This window comes from Bufo bufo, chromosome 8 (assembly GCF_905171765.1).
Source record: "Bufo bufo chromosome 8, aBufBuf1.1, whole genome shotgun sequence".
Classification (NCBI taxonomy): Eukaryota; Metazoa; Chordata; class Amphibia; order Anura; family Bufonidae; genus Bufo; species Bufo bufo.
In genome coordinates, this window is record NC_053396.1 from 164,073,652 (window position 1) to 164,094,965 (window position 21,314).

At 43.4% G+C, this 21,314-nt stretch overlaps 1 protein-coding gene across 7 annotated transcripts in view; it reads left to right on the forward strand.

Moving 5' to 3' along the window:
- MBNL3 (muscleblind like splicing regulator 3) overlaps window positions 1-21,314 on the forward strand; it is a 123,847-nt gene that overhangs the window by 83,984 nt on the left and 18,549 nt on the right. For 6 of the 7 annotated variants that reach the window (XR_005774005.1, XM_040406085.1, XM_040406088.1 and 3 more), the window contains exons 4-6: window positions 2,182-2,382; window positions 7,650-7,886; window positions 21,097-21,247. Coding sequence is in view for 6 of the 7 variants with exons in the window: in XM_040406085.1 (XP_040262019.1) it covers window positions 2,182-2,382; window positions 7,650-7,886; window positions 21,097-21,247 (589 nt within the window). In the remaining variant the exon portion in view is untranslated. Of the gene's footprint in view, window positions 1-2,181; window positions 2,383-7,649; window positions 7,887-14,413; window positions 14,468-21,096; window positions 21,248-21,314 lie in introns of all 7 variants that reach the window. The other variant, XM_040406091.1, reaches the window with a different exon arrangement.

Sequence of the window (21,314 nt, forward strand, 5' to 3'; positions counted from 1 at the left end):
AAACATGTAGAAGCATGCACTCTAAAGAGCTATATGTGACCCTTTTCCATAGCTGCAGCAATTACTTCCTAGACCCAGGTACCATAGTAAAAAGATGTCAGGAGCATAATTACTGACACAGAAAAAAACACAGCACGCTATGAAACGACGAGAAGTATTCCCACCTTCAACCTGTTTTAAATGATAATTACTACATGATAAAAAAGGCATCATAAGCTTTAGATTTTGTTCATTTTTTTATTTTTTTTGCAAAGTTGGCCATAGGGTAGTGATATATAAATAGTTAGGGCCAAGACAAGAGGTAGCCAGGAGAGGCAGCTGAATCCACTGCCCAGTGGGCACATATCACAATGCCCCCCAACTGATCACCAGCACAACTGCAAATCATAGACATATGTATAGTCCTTGAGTGGGCAGTGCGGCTCCTAATTATCGGCATTATGGCTTTCACCAACACTGGGGCTGGTACTGATGAGGGTACTAACATTGGCTATTATTTATGGGAAGGCATTGGGCAGATATTTATTGGGGGAGTAATGTGGCTGCCTTCATGGGGGACATTGTGACAAATAGTCATGGGGGCACTGTGACTGTTACTCTAATACAGGCATCCTCAAACTGCGGCCCTCCAGCTGTTGTAAAACTACAACTCCCACAATGCCCTGCTGTAGGCTGATACCTGTAGGCTGTTCGGGCATGCTGGGAGTTGTAGTTTTGCAACAGCTGGAGGGCCGCAGTTTGAGGATGCCTGCTCTAATAGGACAGGAGACTAACTATGGGGGTACATTTTGGCAAATTTGGCTTGGGTGCTAAAATAGATTCTTATTGAGAACTACGGTATATACAGAACTCGATATGTGTCACCGATGTAACGAAAACAAAGGGGATGACCAATATTGAATATAGGAATAAAAGATGAGTACAAGTGAGCATTTAAGGATCAAGATCCCACGATCAGCTGATGCACGGCTTGCGGCTGTTTTTCTCGTTTGCAGACATGACTCCAGGTTATATAGATAAACTCATGTGATTGTTGTGTGGTCTGGAAGGATTTCTGTGGGATTTTCCAGACATAGGAATTTTTCATCGCACCCTCAACAGTTTTCTGGTGTCAAAGTCTTAAACACTATGGGGGTCATTTTTTAGACGCCGGTCTTAATAACCCCTGCTCTGACAGTGGATCCGCCGAAGTTACGTAGAGGTGCCGGCCTCCACCGCCGGTCTAAATTTACGCCAGCCTCCTACGCCAGAAAGACTTCTTTTTTTTCTTTTTCTTTTTTTAACACCAATTTCCTGAAAGGGGAAGCACATTTATCTTTTGAAGCAGACTGAAGTCTGTGCCAGCCAGAGGACTGCCGGAGATGTGCCTATTTTATGGCGAGGCGTGCACCTCATCATAAATTAGGGGCATCTTCCAGCAAAGCAGGGGAGATCACAGACCAGCATTAAACACTGGTCTACGATAAATTCCCCTGATAGTGTTCACCTATAGTCAAGTCCAATAGTGGTTAGATAATTAGTTTATATCACCAGAACCCTTTGAACCCTTAAAGGCATTGGCCCATCTCGCGCTTTGGTGACATATAGCTAGATATGAACCACATCTATCTCTAGAACGTGGCTCCTAAAGCGAAGGAGAGCACACCACACATGTGCAGTGTACTCTGTTTACTTCTATGGGAGTTCCGAAAAGAGCTGAGTGAGCGCACTCTACTATTCCCGGAACTCCCCTAGAAGGGAATCGAGAGTGCACCGCCAAGTGAATGGAGGGTGGCCTAGCTTCCTTGGGGGCCCCGTTCTAGAGAGAGATCCTAGCGATATGCTATTAAAGTGCAAGATGGGCCCACCCTTTAATGTACTGTAGAACATATTTGGGTGTACTGATATTACGTCATTTCATTGTCAACTAAGTGAAATCTGTTTTCTTATTCCTTATCACATCAGATAGCTCAGTTCAGCTAATTTGTCAAGTATCCAGAGTTTCATTGACTACGTAGACTGTAGCTGAAATACCACACACAACCAATGGAAAAGAGTGGCACTGTTTCCAGGGGAAAAAATCCAGGCTTTTTTTTTTTCTTCTAATATTGGACAAAACCTTTAATATGATTGTGGGAATAATGTCCACTTTTTACTAGGGCAATGAATGCTCTCTAATCTACTTTTGTTCCTTCTTTGCAGACCACATTCCCTGTGACTCAATCGCTTGCAACAAGCCCATCCATGGCTTTTAGTCCCTACTTGAGTCACATCTCCCCAGGCATGGGTCTCGTTCCTGCAGAGCTTTTACCAAATACACCTGTCCTGGTTTCTGGGAATCCAGCGGTTACGGTACCTGGTGGCTCTGCTGGTCAGAAACTGGTGCGCACAGACAAACTGGAGGTATGTGGTAGAGTATAAAGAAGCGGCAGTCGTGTGCTGAAGGTTAGAGCATTCTCTCCTCAGGCTAAATTCATTAGCTGGCCTAATGGAACTGTTGTTCCATGGACGTCACGAGCGCCCAGTGTACCGTGAATATTTTATTGCACGTTTGAAAGACCCCCACGTTCGTAGCTCTACATCTGGTGAAACTATATTTATATCATTAACTATATTGTATAGTTAGATAAGCAGTTTAATAGCAATTGTGTAATATATCAAATTATTTTTATGTGTATATTAATTATTGCCATATATCAGCTACTTGTGAAGGGCCAAACATTCAACTGTAATTGAAGATACTCTGACATTACTGAAACTTTGAACACCATCCCCCCCTTAAAGATTTATAGCATAGAGTATAGTATAGTATAGCAGAGAGTATAGTATAATACCTTATTAAAACTACAAGTCCCGCCAATGCTTAAAGGGGTATTCCAATCAGATTAAAGGATAGCTGTCATGTTTTCATGAAAAAAAACAATTTTAGCATATGTTACTGCAGCAGCAGCATTATGCATAAAGCAATCTTTAGTTTCTTCACATACCACGGTTTTCCTTGAGTTTTTCTCTTAGTTACGTCTGTTTAAACATTTACAATATGAGAACCTTCTTAAGATAGCTCCTCTGCCAGTTCTCTGAGGCCAAAACTGCTTTCCCTCACTTCTCATACACACTTGCTGTAGCCAGCAGCTCCCTGCCAGCCAATCAGATTGGATTACTGAGAGACACGCCTCCTCACTCTGAAACCTAATGCAGGTATACAGGACCGCCCCTCCGTCTCCCTGTCTTCTTAGCCAGAGACAGACAAGCCATAGCAACTGTCTTTTAAGGGAGCAGTGGAAAGGGACAGAGGACATTAATGAAAGCTGTTATTATAAAGTAATTACAGATCTTTTGACAATCATTGACAGACTAACTCAGGTATGCATGCCTAGCTCTAATAAACTAGCAAATAAAAATAAATATGGCAGTTACCCTTTAAGTATCAGCTATCCACAGGATAGGTGCTGAATGCTAGATTGGTGGGGGAACGCCAGGAATCACAGATTGCACTGCTACTCCAGAGTATATGGCACTGAAGGGAACGAGGGATAGGTGTACCCTATTCTACTAATCAGTGGGGGTCCCAATGGATGTACTTCCAGCAATATAGCATTTTTCGCCTATCCAATGCTTCTGACCAGAATACCTCTTTATTTTTGGGAATACTTTTTAAAGTATGTACACCTTCAAGGCAATTTTTTTGTGATTGCATTTAAACTCATTTTGGGCTGAAAATCTTTTTTTCAATTGGTCTTATATACTATGTTACTATGTCTTTATTAAACATGTTCAGTTGTTTTTGAGATACAGGGGTTAAAAATCAGTCTGTTTTCTTGGAATACATACCTCATTAAAACTTATTTAAAGGGGTATTCTGATTACCATAAATATCACTTATGTTTTAGACTAAGGCTAGTTTCACACTAGCGGCAGGGGACTCCGGCAGGCTATTCCGGCGGGTGAACAGCCTGTCGGATCCGTCCTGCTGCTAGTTCACGCATGCCCCCAGACTGCCGCTCCGTCCCCATTGAGGTCCAGCGGCAGCACGGCAGCGCACGCCGAGAGGCAGCCGGGCTAAAAGTACTGCATGCAGTACTTTTAGTCCGGCTGCTTTGCTGCCGCCAGAACTCCGCCCCCGCCCCCATTATAGTCAATGGGGACGGACCGGCAGTCCGGGGGCACACGTGAACTAGCGGCAGGACGGATCTGACAGGCTGTTCACCCACCGGAACAGCCTCCCAGAGTCCCCTGCCGTGTAAAAGTTCCCTAATTCATCATAAATAATTACATAATTACCATGGCATCGACCTTTAGTTTTGAGCCTTTGTTAGGTCGAGCATGCTCAGTATGTTGCTATCAATTCCCTAGCTATATGTGTTGTGAAACATAGGGAGTGTTAGTGTGCTGCTGATTACTGAGGAGGGGGGGAGCGTGACTGGACTGTATATCCGGCAGCCAATCAGTAAACATCAACACTCACAGCAGGAAAGCTGGGGATTGTGGGGATTATAGTTTTGTGAGGGAAGGTCAGGCGCCATGATACTCTGTGTGTTCAGGCTCACACAGGAGCTAGACAAATGGATTGCAAGATTAATTGAAGCTTTGGTTATATGTATAGGTATGGGTTCTGGTTGAGTCACAGCTGGCAGCCTTAATGCAGTTTTTCAAAAATTAAGTTACTTTACCGGAATACCCCGTTAAGCCATGTTCTTATCAGTTTAATATTTGAGCAATAATGAATGTTCATGAGGTCAGGAGATCTGAGATAAGAGCTACACATGAGCCATCAGATGACAGGATTTAAAGAAAACAGACCGCAAAAGCTTGCAAACAGACAGATTTTAAACCCCTGTATACCAGAAACGACAGAACATTTTTAATAAAGACCTATTAAAAAAATTATTTTTAGCCCAAAATGAGTAAAATGCAATTATAAAAAAAATTGCCTCGAAGGTGTCTATAGTCTTTAAAGCATCTAATAATACTACCATACAGTGGCCATGTATTTAGTTATACCATGCCAGCATACTGTAGATTATACTACCATACAATGCTGATACATTTCATAATTAGCACTGCTGCTGTAGCTAACTCACAGAGGATTATCTAGACTAAATACAACTGTAGCAAACCCTCAGCTGTTAAAACTATTAGGTCTGTACAGGTCTTTTACCTTTTTGACGTATGCAAGAATTGTAACATCCACACGGTAAATCAGAAAGTTGCAGAACATTTTCTGATTAAGCTGTCAGTGCATAAAACCGAAAAAAAAAAAAATCTTCTACGATACCAAAACTTATATTATTAATTATAAATAACGATGACAACTACTGGCAATGGTTACTGTACATTTCCTGCCATCACAGCTATATTCTGGAGGCATCCATGATTACTGGAGGCCTAATGCAATAATAATAGATAATGACTGGTGTGTAGGAAGTGACGGGGGACAGAGCGATATATAATATAGTTATGACCATAACCAGTATGTATCCTGTCTGCCTCAGCCTTACATGGGAACATCGCTTCCCGCTATAAAAAAAACCTCTTCACCCTCCTGTTTTGTTAAAAAAGGGTTATTCCAGTAGAAAAAGAACTATGTGGAATGGCCATGAAATGGTTAAAAAAAAAAAAAAAACGCCCTCATACTCATCCAGCAAATCCCCCGTTGCATCTGTTCGGCTAGGGTCCCCGCCACAGTCCACTTCCTGCTGCTGGGAATGGCACTTAGCTAATCACTCTCTGCAGCGTGGACCCGCCTCACCCAGTGATTGGCTAAGCAGCACTCCCACCCATTTCCTGCTGGGTCGAGACAGGAGCAGGACGTGGAGCGCAGGATCGGGGTGCCATTTAAATTCTACTTAGAATAACCCGTATGTAAGTATAGGGGACATGTTTTAATCAGACACAAACAGGACATGATCAGTCACCAGATTATCAGATATTCAGGCTGTAACCTCTGTAGCCTGCGGACCACAAAAGTACGAGCTAATAAAATGGCGTTTATTATCAGATAATGATAATCATTAGACTTCGTTCACATGTACATTGGAGGCTCTGTTAGGAGGTTCCATTGGAGATTCCGTCAAAAATGCTGGACAAAATAGCATAGTCTGCTGTACAACTGTGTCCGGAAAATTGCCTGCTACTGTCCTTTTAGTCAATCAGGGACCCGGCACCATCATTATTTTAGCTGTTCTGCTCCAGGTCTCATGAAATTCCAGACGACTGTGCAGGTCTGAGTCATGAAGAAGTAGTAGTCCATAGGAATAATATCTAATGCTGGAGTTGTACATGTGCACGGACCCTTTATGACAGCACACGGAACCCCCATGGTGCAGACCCACAGGCACTCTGTGTACCACTGTATGGTGCATGCATTAGGCTACAGCACTTATTGAATGACTGCTGGAATCCAAAGCAGTAAATTGGTTTGTATGCAGTCTTATCCCTTCAGATGTCTCTCAATGAAAACAAAGTGCTACAAAAAGTCTAGGTGTAGCCTCAGCCATAGGCACCTCTACCTCCAGAAGGATTTCTTCTCAGGGAGAATCAGTAAAGCGATTTTCTGGTTAGAGGCAATTATCACTCAGCTCCTAGCCATGGTCTTTTGACTGCTGGGAACTGCAGGGTCCCCATTTTGGGGATAGGTGGGAGTCCTAGTGGTTGGTCTTCGACCATTTATCCCATAATTGCTTCTAAACAGAATACCCCTTTAACGCAGGTTCTGAGTGCTGGGGCGCAGTTGATCTGACACTAAAATCAATGGATGTGCTGGGTGTCCAACAATCCATGTGCAAACCGGGTGCGGTCACACCGGGAGGATTTTCCACAGCAGAATTTCCACTGTGGATTTTGCTGGGAATGTCATCCTATGCATTGCAAAGGGGGAAATCCACAGTGTAAAGCCGCCATATAGAATTGATATGCTGTGGATTTAAAATCTGGACCACTGGTCAATTTATGCTGCAGATTTTTAATTTTTTTTGCAGCGTGTGTATGAGCTTTCATAAAATCTCATCCACATTGCTGACACTGTAAAAGACTGACCATTTGCCACGTGCAGCGTTTCCACCCTATCACACCCATCGCACGACCAAAGATCGCTGTCTAGCCATTGAACTCAATGGGGTCACAGTGCAACTCACAAGGTGTCGTGACCGTGACCCTAGACTCACATAAAAAGTCAACACTGCTGGATTTTTTGCAATTCTAGGGTCAGGGCAACTTGCTGGTCATGCTGCGACCCCATTCAGTTCAGTGGCTGCACTGCCACACAGCAATCATCGGCAGTGTGTAGCCCCAGCCTACCGGCCCATTCACACAGCTGTATGGCGGCCGTGTTGCGGTCCGCAAAACACAGGCATGTCCTATCAGACATGTCCTATCTTTTGCCATATCTTGCGGATGGCGGAGCCATTCAAGTCAATGGGTCTGCACCCCAGTACGGAGTTCACACGGCCGGAGCTCATGTTTTGTGGACCCCGCTATTTGCACTCTGCAACACGGGCACGGTGGCCATACGGTCATGTGCATAGGCCCTAAGACGTAGACCTGATGGCTTCCAGAGACAGTTGGGATCAGGCCTTACTCCTGCTTAATGACTGCTAATGACCTGCACTGGATGGTGCAGTCTACTCCACTGCACAAGGGATTCTTATATATCGCAAATCATGTTTCCTCAGGTTTGCAGAGAATTCCAGCGTGGGAACTGCACCCGTGGTGAGAATGACTGCCGCTATGCGCATCCGATAGATATTGCCATGATTGACACCAATGAGAACACTGTAACTGTTTGCATGGATTACATCAAAGGCCGATGCTCTAGGGAGAAATGCAAGTACTTTCACCCCCCTGCACACCTGCAAGCCAAAATAAAGGCAGCTCAGCACCAGGTGAACCAAACAGCCGCAGCTGCTATGGTAAGGGCTTACCCTGCGTCCCTGTCTCTCCAGAGTCTTGGCGCCAAGGGACTAATTAAAACATACTTAACTGTTGCAGGATATACATGTATGTATTTGTCTTCTCAAGCCGTTTCTTAGTTATTTAAAGCTGCATGCTATCCATCCGTCAGCTCATTCCTATTACAGTGCATGTTTTATATCGTCCTTATTTTTTATCAATGGCTGCCATTATGGCTTTCAGGTTGTCACCTAGCTATCCGAGGGGCAAATTTGGGGTAAAGTTGTGCGGTAAACGGTGCTTGCCCCTATATCACCGATAACTAGGCAGATCCCCCATTCTTGAGTCTAGAGAAAATCGGTTACATACAGATGGAAGGAGAGCTTCTATATAGTTAAAGGGGTTGTCTGCTTTTTTTAGATTGATGATCTATCCTAAGGATAGCTCGTCGACATAAAAAAGCAGACAACCCCTTTAAGAGTGTATTGACAGGAGTCATTATTTGCAGTGGTTTTCACAAAAGTGTTGCCCCCCCAAAAAAAATATGACCCAGAGAATTGCACCGTAAGAAATCCCTTAGAATAAATTGAAGAACGGAAGAGGTCAACTCAACTGTTCTCCACATGACCCCATGGAGGTCATAGGTGACAACCACTTATGTGGAATAGGAAAAGATCTGAATCATTGGTGATACATGTAGGGCTTTGTTCACATCATCCTTATGGTCTATGTTTATAGTAAAAGTATTATATATATTTTTTAACTAAAAGACTGTAAAATCCCCATAGGTGTTTAAGGGGGTCAACATAAGCCGTGAGTATGTCCTTTCTTAGGGGCATTTCTGAATATAATGATTTAAAGGTGTCCATGTCCCTTAGGCCTTATGCACACAACCGTTGTTGGGTTCCGTGTCCGTTGTTCCGTTTTCCGTGATTTTCTGCGGACCCATTGACTTTCAATGGGTCCGTTGAAAACTCGGAAAATGCACCATTTGTCATCCGCGTCCGTGATCCGTGTTTCCAGTCCGTGAAAAAAATATGACCTGTCCTATTTTTTTCACGGACAACGGTTCGCCGACCCATTCAAGTAAATGGGTCCGTGAAAAAACAGAGGCACACAAGATTGTCATCCGCGTCCGTGATCCATGTCCGTTTTTTCCCTATCATTTTCAAGGCAAACTTGACTTAGATTTTTTTTTCACTTTTCATGTCTGGTGATCCTCCAAAAATGAAGGAAGACACATGGAAAAAAAAACGGAAACGGAACAACGGAACCCCGTTTTGCGGACCGTGAAAAAATACTGTCGTGTGCTAATCACAGCTCCCCCCAGTAATCACAGAACTCTACCTGTGACAGCAGAGCCCGCTCAGCAGACACATCAAGTCTACTCCCTCTACCTAGTAGTTGCAGCAGGGCAATTTACCCTAGTACTCAAAGCAGTGATACTCCCTGTGATCATAATGGCGACTCTTATCCCTTTTGCATTATTCACAGCAGTCCCTTTATTCTTCATTCAAATGTGTGTTGATGGTATACAAAAATATTGTAATGTGAATAATGCCTTCAAACGTAAATGTGCCCAGAATTTTTTTTTTTTTTTTTATATATTATAACCGAAAGATGATGTGAACAGAACACAAATATTACACAGAATCCCTGTAGTGAAATTGATCATTGGGAATCCAGTCTCCCCACTAGATGATTGGAACACCCCTAGTATCATGACAACAAAAATTGATGTATTTTTTCAAAATTAATTTATTATTTTTATTTTTTGTTATTTTTCGGAATAATAAACTAAAAAAAATAGCTATGTAATGTAAGCCTTTGGGAGAATTTATCACTCTCCTACACCATTTTTTGGTGTTAAAAAGGTCACAAAACCCTGTTTTTTCAGACTTTTTCAGTTGCAACATGTGTTTATATGCCACTCTCACCAGTCTCTGAAAGGGTCAAGGGCGGAGTGTGGGGGGAGCCATCTGCCCCGACACATCCATGATTACTTATGCCAGAAACTGGCTAAAATAATGACTAAAGTCTACATCAACTCCGAGCTGCCGTAGACGTCAGTTTGGCGCACAGACTCCCGGAGGAGGCATGTCATTTATGACGAGGCCTGCTGCTCTTTATAGATTACATGCCTCCTCCAGCAGTGCGCGCCGATCTTGATAAATCAGGTCCTTTGTCTCCACGGTCTACCATTTTTCATACTGTAAATGTAGCCTGCAATGTGAGGAGCAGATGTGGTTACTATGTCCTGTAGACCTCACAAATGTGACATTGTGTACTTTATCAAGGTATTGCTAATGGAGACTAAAGGAAAATGGGTACTTACCATGTATACATATATACATTTCTCTGCACATAGCCATGGCAACCGAAATAAAAGCATTGGTTAAATTGCATTCAGAGGACTGAAAACGATGGAACAAGGGTTGGGGGGGGGGGGGGGTATGGCCACACATGCAGGTTTATTGAAGCAGTTTTTGAAGACAAAGCCAAGAGTGGATTCGGACAAGAGCGGACGTCGTATCTGTCCTTAACAGGGTTTCCTGGACTTAGATATTGATGGCCTGTCCTCAGGATAGGTCATTAGTATCAGGTCTGTGGGGGTCCGACGCCCGACACCCTGAACAGTCGGCTGTTTCGGGCAGCCGCTAGTGACGGAAATGCCACGGACGAAGCCGGAAACACAAGGTCCCCTCCACTGTGTATTGGCCGTGCCAGGGTGCTGCAGTGAATGAGAGTTGAGCTGCAGTACACCGGCGCCGAAAACTACAAAATGGAAGAAGCCGTCTGGCCTTTGTAGGGTTTACAGAGCCGGCAGCTGATCAGTGGGGGTACTAGACGCTGGACCACCAATCTGATATTTTTTTTCTAATTTTTTTAGTCCCAGAAAAGTATTTTAATACCTTCTCTCCTTTTATGATCCACACTTGAATTTGGCTTCCAAGACTGCATCAAAAATCCTGCATGTGTGACCGTACCCTCACAGTACAAAGTTACTTCTTCATCTTATGACGATAGGGTTTTTTTTATGAATAAGAAGTTTAGAAACACTTAAAGGGGTTCTCCAGGATTTACATACTGATGACCCGATCTCAGGATAGATCATTAATATGAGATTGGCGTGGGTCTGACTCCCAGCACCCCCGCTGATCAGCTTTTTGAGGAGGCTGCAGCACTCCTGTGCGCACCAAGCACAGCGCCGTACGTTGTATAATGGCCGTGCCTAGTATTGCAGTTTAGCTCCACTCTCTTGAAATGGGGCTGAGCTGCACCTGGGCCATGTGACCGATGAATGTGACATCACATGGCCTTGGAAGAGGGCGCAGCACTTACGGAGCAACACAGCCTTTTAACACAGCTGAACTGCTGGGATCCCAAGAGTCGGACCCCCGCCTATCTCATATTGATGACTTGTCCTGAGGATAGGTCATCAATATGTAAATACCGGAGAACACCTTTAATTTTTGGGAAATGTTAGAATTGTAATATTCATGCCATCTCCATGATTGCCAAAATACATAACGTTCGGGGGAAAAATTGCATCTTGAGGTTTTACGTATTTGCTAGAAATTTGGAGAAAACACTTTTTAAAGAATAACTGCACCTCTCCTGACATGTCGTAACTACTTGCAGTCCTCGTTCCAAACTAAAACTGGAACATCTTTTTTCTATGGTGTGCCATTCCTCTATTATCCCTATGAATAAATGTCCATCTGGATGTTCTCATCAGCGTCTGATGTTGATGGCACTGAATGGACAGTGCCAGATGTGCAGGGACACTCCCCCAACTCCCCCTGTTGGCAATTCATTCATAAAATTCCAGTAGGAGTAAAAGAGGAACAGCACAACATGAAGTCATAAGAAAAGATGCTCCTGAATGGTTATCTAATGTGGAATACAATTATTCACTAAAACAGCCATGTCAGGAGAGGTGACCGGGTCTATATGATTTCGGTCACAGATGCAGAGGTTATGTGAAGTGACATTTGTTGTATGTGTATTCCATAGTCCACATGGAATGACATCCTCTGCGCTTTATCAGTATAAATTGCTTTTGCAACCTAAAGCAGCAACCTCTGTTTTACACTGTGTGAATATTCAGTCCCTGACCTCTGATCTTGAGGGGCCACAGCTTCAGGGGTATTACCCTGTAGGGTCAGTAATCTCAACCCCTTCCTAAAGACAGCCATCCCATCGATCAGCTGATTGCCATAGTTATGGCATCTGACGCCCCCCAGAGGTCAGCTGTTAGCGTCCTTTCGTTGGGGGGGCGGGGGGGGGGGGTCTTTATTATCACATGCCAGGCCTTTAACTGAATTGCTGACCATGCAATACATGGATGGGACTTGCTGGTCAAAGCGGAAGCTGCTCTTATCAGCTCCCCTTTCTGGCTCCTAGAAGGGGGTCCCTTTCAGCGGCCCCATTCCCTAACACAGCTTAGGCTACTTTCACGCCTGCGTTTAGGTGCGGATCCGTCTGGTATTGGCACAGACGGATCCACACCTATAATGCAAACGCTTGTATCCGTTCAGAACGGATCAGTTTGCATTACCATGATAATGCAAACGGATCTGTTTTGACTTACGTTGAAAGTCAATGGGAGGCGGATCCGTTTTCAATTGCACCATATTGTGTCAGTAAAAACGGATCCGTCCCCATTGACTTACATTGTAAGTCAGGACGGATCCGTTTGGCTGCCAGCAGCGTTTTGGTGTCCGCCTCCAGAGCGGAATGGAGGCTGAACGGAGCCAAACTGATGCGTTCTGAACGGATCCTTATCCATTCAGAATGCATTGGGGCTGAACTGATCCGTTTTGGGCCGCTTGTGAGAGCCTTGAAACGGATCTCACAGGCGGACCCAGAAACGCCAGTGTGAAAGTAGCCTAAAAGGGTTGGGGTTGTATTGATGACACATCCCCTTTAATGATCAGGCTTGAAAAGTCCTTAAAGATCAGAAACTTTTTCATGACTTAGTAGTGGTGGTTTCGCTGTCCTTTTTTATTTAATTTGTTGATTATTTTTACAACTTTATTATTATTTTTTATATGACCCCTAGGGATTTTTAGAGATTTCTTTTTTTTTTTTTTTTTAGTTTATTTTGGGGGAAACTGTACAAAAATGTTTACAAAATCATTTTGTTTTCAAACTATAGCTTTTTATTTTCTAAATATGCAATCTGACACCTAAATAAATTATCAACATTGGGTTCCCTGTTTTGTATCACTGGGTCTAATAGAGGAAGCAGCTATTGAAATCTTACTACTTTTTGATCTTCAAGATCAGCTCTTGGGGACTGAATTTTTGCCGTGTTTGCCGTGCTACGGCCGGACCTCCGGCCCGCCCCCAATATAGTGAATGGGGCCGGGGCGGACTTCCGGCGGCACAGTGGACTTGCAGTAGCACAGATCCGGCAGGGGAACAGCCTGCCGGAAAAAGCTACCGCTAGTGTGAAAGTATAGTCATTTTCAATACTGAACACCACCATTAGGCCTCATGCACACGATCGTATGTATTTTATGTATTAACGGATTTGCAAAAAATACAGATGATGTCCGTGTGCATTCCGTATTTTGCGGAACGGAACAGCTGGCCCCTAATAGAACAGTACCATCCTTGTCCGTAATGCGGACAATAGGACATGTTCTATTTTTTTTTTTGCGGAACGGACATACGGTAACTTCCCATTGAAATGAATGGTTACGTATCCGGTCCGCAAAAAAAAAAGGAACGAAAACGTTTGTGTGCATGAGGCCTTAAAGTGTATGCTTACCTCTGAAGATAATTTTTTCGGCTTTAATCTAGATAGGATGATAAACTTTGTAGATCTATTGCATGGCTTATCTTGTAGGTGATCCTAATTGACTGCTTGTATTATAGTCCAGGGCTGCATTAACTGCTCTGTGGGCTACAGAGCTGAAACCTCAAATTCTTTGATTTCTCAAGGTCAGCCCAGAGCTTTCTGCAAAGTATAGACTTTTATACACCACGGACTGTACAGGGACCAGATGTAAGAAAAACCAAATGTCCCACTGCATTATAAGAGCTCAGCTATGTAGTCAGAGATGTATCGACTTTCCGACAGCAATGAGCAGAAGTGTGAATACAGCTCTGAACTATAATGCAGAGTGCCCCTCTGGATCTGTGAAAGAGAAGTAACACGTTGTGTATACAAAGCAAGTCAACCTTTTGTAGATTATATTTAGACAAACTGTAAAGTGGGTATTAAAGGTGGACAACCACTATAAGGAGGTTTAGTCTTTTTTGAAGCCTATCTTTATACATTTTTATGTTTTTGGGTTGCTGCCTTTCATAAAACAGTAATAAAACCTGCTGTATTTTATTCTAATGCATTAACAATAGTCATCATCACATGCATGTGTAGTTTTAATACAATATATAATGCATTCTTTTTTTTTTCTTCTTTTCATCTGTCCACAATGTCGCTCCTCTTATGACACGCCTCTGCTTGCTGTTTATGTTGTTGTGCTTGACCCCTTTTGGCCCATTGCCATCATGTGCTCCCTGCCTGCTAATTAAGACTCAGCCAGCTGTCACATCACTGAAGCGACCCCTCAAGGCCACCCTTGACCTGGTACTTGGACCTATGACCTTCTTGCTTTGCATGTTACCATCTTCAAGTGCATGGATACCTGTTACTTACATCGTTGTGTTATCTACATGAATATATACGTTTAATAATGTCTCCTGGTTTGCAGCTTATGTCTGTTTTTATTTCATTATCTTATCCATAAAGACATATGAGTTAGGCCTCATGCACACGACCGCTGTTTTGGTCCGTGCCGCAGTTTTTGCGGCTCGGGTGCGGACCCATTCACTTAAATAGGGCCGCAAAAGATGCGGACAGCTCCGTTCCGTGGCCCTGCAAAAAAAATATAACATGTCCTCTTCTTGTCCGTTTTGCGGACAAGAATAGGCATTTCTACAATGGGCCGCCCGTGCATGAGGCCTAAAACTTAAGATCAGTATTGTATGTAAACACATTGGATTCAAATATTTTTCTTTTTTAAGTGAAATAAGGATTTTTTATCACTATAATAAATAACTTTTATGTACATATAATGTATACTGCATATAGTGTGTAAAATAATTTACATGTATATAAAATATATACATGTATCTATCTAAGGGCGGGTTCACATTTTTCGTTATGGAATTCTGTCAAAGGTTAGAGAGTAATAGCGTAATATAACAGAATTCTAGGATGGAATGAAAAACGGAAGCCTTAAAGAGTTTTGCTCCGTCCTAATACATGTCTGTGGGGGCACATAACAGTTCCGTTTGGTTCCGTTATACATGACGGGATAAAAATTGTCCTGTTGACAGGACTATTTTTTATGTCGTGTATAACGGAACCGGTATGTGTCCCCATAGACATGTATTAGGACAGAGCAAAACTCTTAAAGGCTTCCGTTTTGCATTCCATCCTAAAATTCCGTTATAACTCAGATTATACAACAGAACCTATCATGGAATTCCAAAACGTAAATGCGAACCTGCCCTTACTCATCTATCTATCTATCGATCTATCTATCTCATGTCTACCTGTATCTCTCTAATGTCTATTAGGCTACATGCACTCGACCGCTGTGTGTTTTGCGGTCCACAAATTACGGATCCGAAAAACACGGATGGCGTCTGTGTGCTTTCTGCTATTTGCGGAACGGCACGGACAGCCATTAATATAACTGCCTATTCTTGTCCGCAAAATGGACAAGAATAGGACAGGTTATATGGTTTTGCGGACCACGGAACGGAGCAACGGATGCGGACAGCACACGGCGTGCTGTCCGCATCTTTTGCGGCCCCATTGAAGTGATTAGGTCCGCATTCAAGCCGCAAAAACTGCGGCATGGATGCGGACCAAAACAACAGTCATGTGCATGAGGCCTTAATCTCATGTCTGTCTAATATCTATCTATCTATCTATCTATCTATCTATCCATCTATCTATCTATCTATCTCATGTCTATCTATTATCTATCTATCTTGTGTCTATCTCATGTCTGTCTATCTCATACTATCTGTCTATTTCACACTATCCATGTCTGTCAGTCTCTCTATATCATATTTGATATACCCATATCTCTATTGTCTGTATCTACCTTACAGCATATGACTGCAAACCAGACTTTGGTTCCCATTGGTGTAACCTGTGTCAGTACACTCCTTTCCCTCATTGTGTCTCTGGGAATTAGAATTGACTTGCTTTCTCTCTATTGGTCCTGCACCAAGTGATCTGCTTCCGTCTGCTGCTGCTTTATTGCTGATATCTGGCTTGGACATTTCTTGAGCAGAAGTCACCTTCGCCCATGATCTAATGATACTTTTCTTATAATCTGGGCAAACGTGATGCTGCCGAAATGTCTGACGGCACCAACTGATCTGTGTTTCGGTTTGATTATCCCATTTACCTTGAATAATGCAGCCACGTCAAACTTAGTGCATGTCCAATATATCTGTAAATCTGCTAAGCGTCTGTTTGTGGCCCACAGGATATCTATGTGATAACATGCTATTTGCTGGATTGGAATTTGATTATTTGATAATGCCATGTTTAATAGATTCTAGTGCAGAGAGCATCTATTGCTCTGCATTACACTGGACATTGATTTCAGAGAGAACATTGTAATACTTAAATTCTCCTGAGGTGGCGCTGCAAGGAAATTGGATACTTGCTGCTAGGTTTCCCAGCAAATTATTGCCGATCACTGACTATCTAAACAGCAGAGCATCCCGGACCCTTCTTATTGAATGGGAATGTAGAAAGCTGACAACCGCTTTAGAAGGGTTTCTGTCACCAGAATTAACCCTATTAAACTAGCTGACATTAGCGATGTGCTAATGTCAGCTGAACCTAACTAGCCTATTCCTACTTTTATCTATGCCCCCGTTACTCCAGAAATATAAAAAAAATTATATGCATGGGGGCGTTGCCCCTGTTCCTAGAGGCTCCGTTCTCCCACCTTCTGGCCACGCCCTGCTACACTAGATTGACAGGGACAGGCAGCCTTCACCTCCAACTGCCGGCCCTGTGCGCTGGGGAAATCTCGCGCTGTTCAGTACGAGCGCCCTTTACTCACTGCGCCTGCGCCGAATACATGGCAGACAGGGCCGGAGGTAGGAGACCAACACTGCCTGGCCTTGTCAATCTAGTGTAGCAGGGCGTGGCCAGAGGTGGGAGAACGGAGTCTCTAGGAACAGGGGCAACGCCCCCCCCCCCCCCCCCCCCACCTAGCATATAAAAAATGTTATATTTCTGGAGTAACAGGGGCATAGATAAAAGTAGGAATAGGCTAGTTAGGTTCAGCTGACATTAGCACATCGCTAATGTCAGCTAGTTTAATGGGGTTAAATCTGGGGACAGAAACCCTTTAATGCATCTGGGTTATTTACATTTTTCCAAACATGGTTAAAGGGGTTGTCAGAGTTATTAAAAAGCCATGAATTGTGATAAAAGGTATACTCACGCACTTCATCCCCTTCTGCCACCCTAGTACTTCCTGCTGGGCTTTACTTGACTGCAGCCATGGCATGCCGTGAACCCAGTGATAGGCTGCAGCAGTCACATGAGGTATACGGCACATTACCTCTGCAGCCAAGTAAAAAAAAGCCTGGTGGGAGGCCCGAAGGGGATGAAATGGGTGAGTATACCTTCTTTTACTATTTTATTACAATTCCTGCCTGAGGAGGCTTTGAATAACTTGGACCCCTTTAATGTCCTTAAAATAAAAAGAAAAGCCATTTTAAAGGATGAGGATGCATGTTATCACTATTCCACTTAGTACTGAACTGCATATCAAAAGGACATCCATAACAAAGAGCACAGAACTTTGGAGCAGTAATCAATTATTCTGCCAAATGGGTATATATTATGTATTCTTTGTGGTAAAAGAAATAAAACTAAAACCAATGCAGGACTATTGTGCAAAGTGGTCTGGCCGACAAGGCATGACATGAGGCTGGTAAGATACCATACATGTTAACGCCAGGACGTCATAAGTGTGCCCCAAAAGGTGTCCCAGTCCATTAATACTACTGTTCATGACCATGATATCAGGTCTTCTCATTTGAGAAGACGTCTGGGAAGGTAACATAGCTGTGCGAACACGCCTATCTATTTTACTGTCCAAAATCACATGGGTCATTCCAGTCGTTTTTCAAACTACTGGAAACTGAAGTAGGGTTCTTTAGAGAAGCTTTTCCTAACCTATGTGATCCAGTCATGTTATGATGAAACCTGCTGGTAACACAGCAAATGATTCCCCGTACAAAATATGCATCTTTTTGCAACATTTCTATTACGGGAGATTTATTACGGCTGAAAAAACAATGTGAAATTTTAAAGCCCAAAAATAAACCTCCCCTTTCATATTTCGCATTCGCTTTCAGCTTTTCTCAAGGTCAGAATAATGTTTAGTGAAAACATGCTATCCCTCCTACACCCATTATTATTTCATGTTTCCATTAAACCTGTTTACATAGAAAGGTGCAGAAGAGCCAGACGATAGATTGTCAAAAGCGGGATGACGCAAGTCGCCCATACAGTTTCAAATTGTACCCATGAACAAGGGCAAGCATTGAAAGGCCAATTGACTTACAATATCGAACATAGAAGTTTCAATTTGCCCCCAAGCTCAGATTTTAATCCTTTTATATTTCTAAATTACTTATTAGAAAATAATAAGCACATTTCCCATATTTCCCAAATTTGCAGGGACTATCCTTAATTTTCAGAGACAGTCCCTGCAAACTTGGGCTGCAAAAGAGAGGGGCTTATATAAGCCCCACCCATAAATGGGCAGCCGCACCCAGTTTGGAGTGTTCCTGGGGCGAGGTTTATTTGTACCTAATTTACCAACTGCAATGTTGGTAAGGGCTCTTTCACACTTGCGTTGTTCTGTTCCGGCATAGAGTTCCGTCGTCGGGGCTCTATGCCGGAAGAATCCTGATCAGGATTATCCCCATGCATTCTGAATGGAGAGAAATCAGGATGTCTTCAGTTCCGGACCGGAACGTTTTTTGGCCGGAGAAAATACCGCAGCATGCTGCGCTTTTTGCTCCGGTCAAAAATCCTGAACACTTGCCGCAAGGCCGGATCCGGATTTAATACCCATTGAAAGGCATTAATCCGGATCTGGCCTTAAGCTAAACGTCGTTTCGGCGCATTACCGGATCCGACGTTTAGCTTTTTCTGAATGGTAACCATGGCTGCCAGGACGCTAAAGTCCTGTTTGCCATGGTAAAGTGTAGTGGGGAGCGGGGGAGCAGTATACTTACCGTCCGTGCGGCTCCCGGGGCGCTTCAGAGTGACGTCAGGGCGCCCCTCGCGCATGGATGATGTAATCGCATGGATCACGTCATCCATGCGCATGGGGCGCTCTGACGTCATTCTGGAGCGCCCCGGGAGCCGTACGGATGGTAAGTATACTGCTCCCCCGCTCCCCACTACTACTATGGCAACCAGGACTTTAATAGTGTCCTGGCTGCCATAGTAACACTGAACGCATTTTCAGTTCACTTGCGGTGTTACGGATCCGGCGGGCACTTCCGGCAAATGGAGTACACGACGGATCCGGACAACGCAAGTGTGAAAGAGGCCTTAGTATGATTTCCGTAGAAGATAATTTATTTCCCGGGATGAATAAACCTTATGTGGCATAAAGCTGAAGTGTATTTGAAAAACGGGTAACGTTCACTGCATGTGCTCAGAATCATGGTCACGCAGACTGGAAGTCAAGTGGGACCCAGGCAACCCTTTACTAGCAGGGACTTAAAGTTGGCATTACAGACCCAAAGTCTGAGGCTACACTAATGGAAGGTTCTGGAAGAGACAACATGTGCTCTCTTGATTTCCAGTTGTGCATCCAAATCACCAAATGTCACACAAATTCTAGCAGGTAGGGTGTAGATATTGATGTGGATGTTTACTTGAAGCCACAACAAGTTGTCCAAGATAACAAAAATCTATATATATTTTGTGTCTTTCTGTTTAAAATTTCAGTTCTTCACTAGAGCCAAAGTAAAAGAGACTGAAATGCGTAGAGAATAGCTTCTAATATTGGAGCTGAGGGTCATTCTGAAAGTTCCTGAATCATGTGGGTGCTAAATGTTCCACTAATGCCTTCTTGCTTCTTTTGCTGGTTTCCTACTAACAGATCCAAGGTGAGAGCCACCATGGGTTCTTACCCTGTTTTCCACACCTTACATTTCTTCTGTAGCCCTTATCACCTTTCTCCCCCTGCTTTACCTGTATGTAGGTCTTCACTCTAGTTTGGGTATTCCATTCCTGAACCAAGCAGATCTGGATCAAGAGACCCATAGGTCCTGCCCAGATGGGATATTCTTTGACACTAGAGCAAGAGGATCAGAGCAAACTGATATGTCGTTTTGTGGCCAAATATTCAGTATAACTTGTATTTTACTACTCGAAACCTCTGCTCATTCTGAGTTTAGGAGTCCAGTGGGTAGTCCTAACCAGTGATTGACAACCTTCTGTCTGATCATCTCCTCCAGCTCTATACCATGCTGTCGGTAGATCCAAAATCCTGTTGAATGTGACAGGTTCCTTTTAAAGGTTGCTAATCTTTCACATTTCTATGCAGTGCCTATAGGTCAGTAGTTCAGGAACAGAATACCCAAACTAGAGTGAAGACCAGCTGGCGGAGATAAGGTATAGGGGCTAGAGAAGGAATGTACAGTGTGGAAAGCAGTATGACAAACCATGTTGCCTGTCTGGGATCTGTTAGTAGGAGACCAAAAAAATAAGCAATATCAATCTGCTCATCTCCTGCGGCTCTGTAGCATTCATCCTGCAGATCAGACACCATGTTCAAAGTGACAGGTTCCCTTTAAATGGAAATATGAATGCCCTGATTATCAGCAGTAAGCAATCTATAGAGAATATTATTACAATGCATTATCCTGTTGTCCACAAACACCTGTTATAGACCATCTGTAATCAGCTTTGTAAAACCCCTTCCGCTTCCAGACTAGGTTCCTGGCTTTACTTCAAACATTTTGTGATTTTTTTTATTTTTTTTAATTCCTTGGTGACGTTCCTTAATGCTATCTCCTGTCTTTAAGAAATGATCCACTTGCAGGTGATTATGTATACTGGACTGTATGTCATGCATCCCGGATCTGTCTATTTCAGATCTTTTTTTTTTTTTTTTTTGCAAATAATCCCTTTCTAATTCACAGGGACTGCAGCCTGGAGCACTTCAACCTTTACCAAAGAGGCCAGCACTTGAAAAAAGCAACGGGGCCACCACGATGTTTAACCCCAGTGTTTTTCACTACCAACAGGCTCTAGCAAATATGCAGTTACAGCAACCTGCATTTATCCCCACTGGTAAGATACATTTCAAGAACTAAATCTATGAGCAAGCCAGGGGCGTAGCTATAGGGGAAGAGGCTGT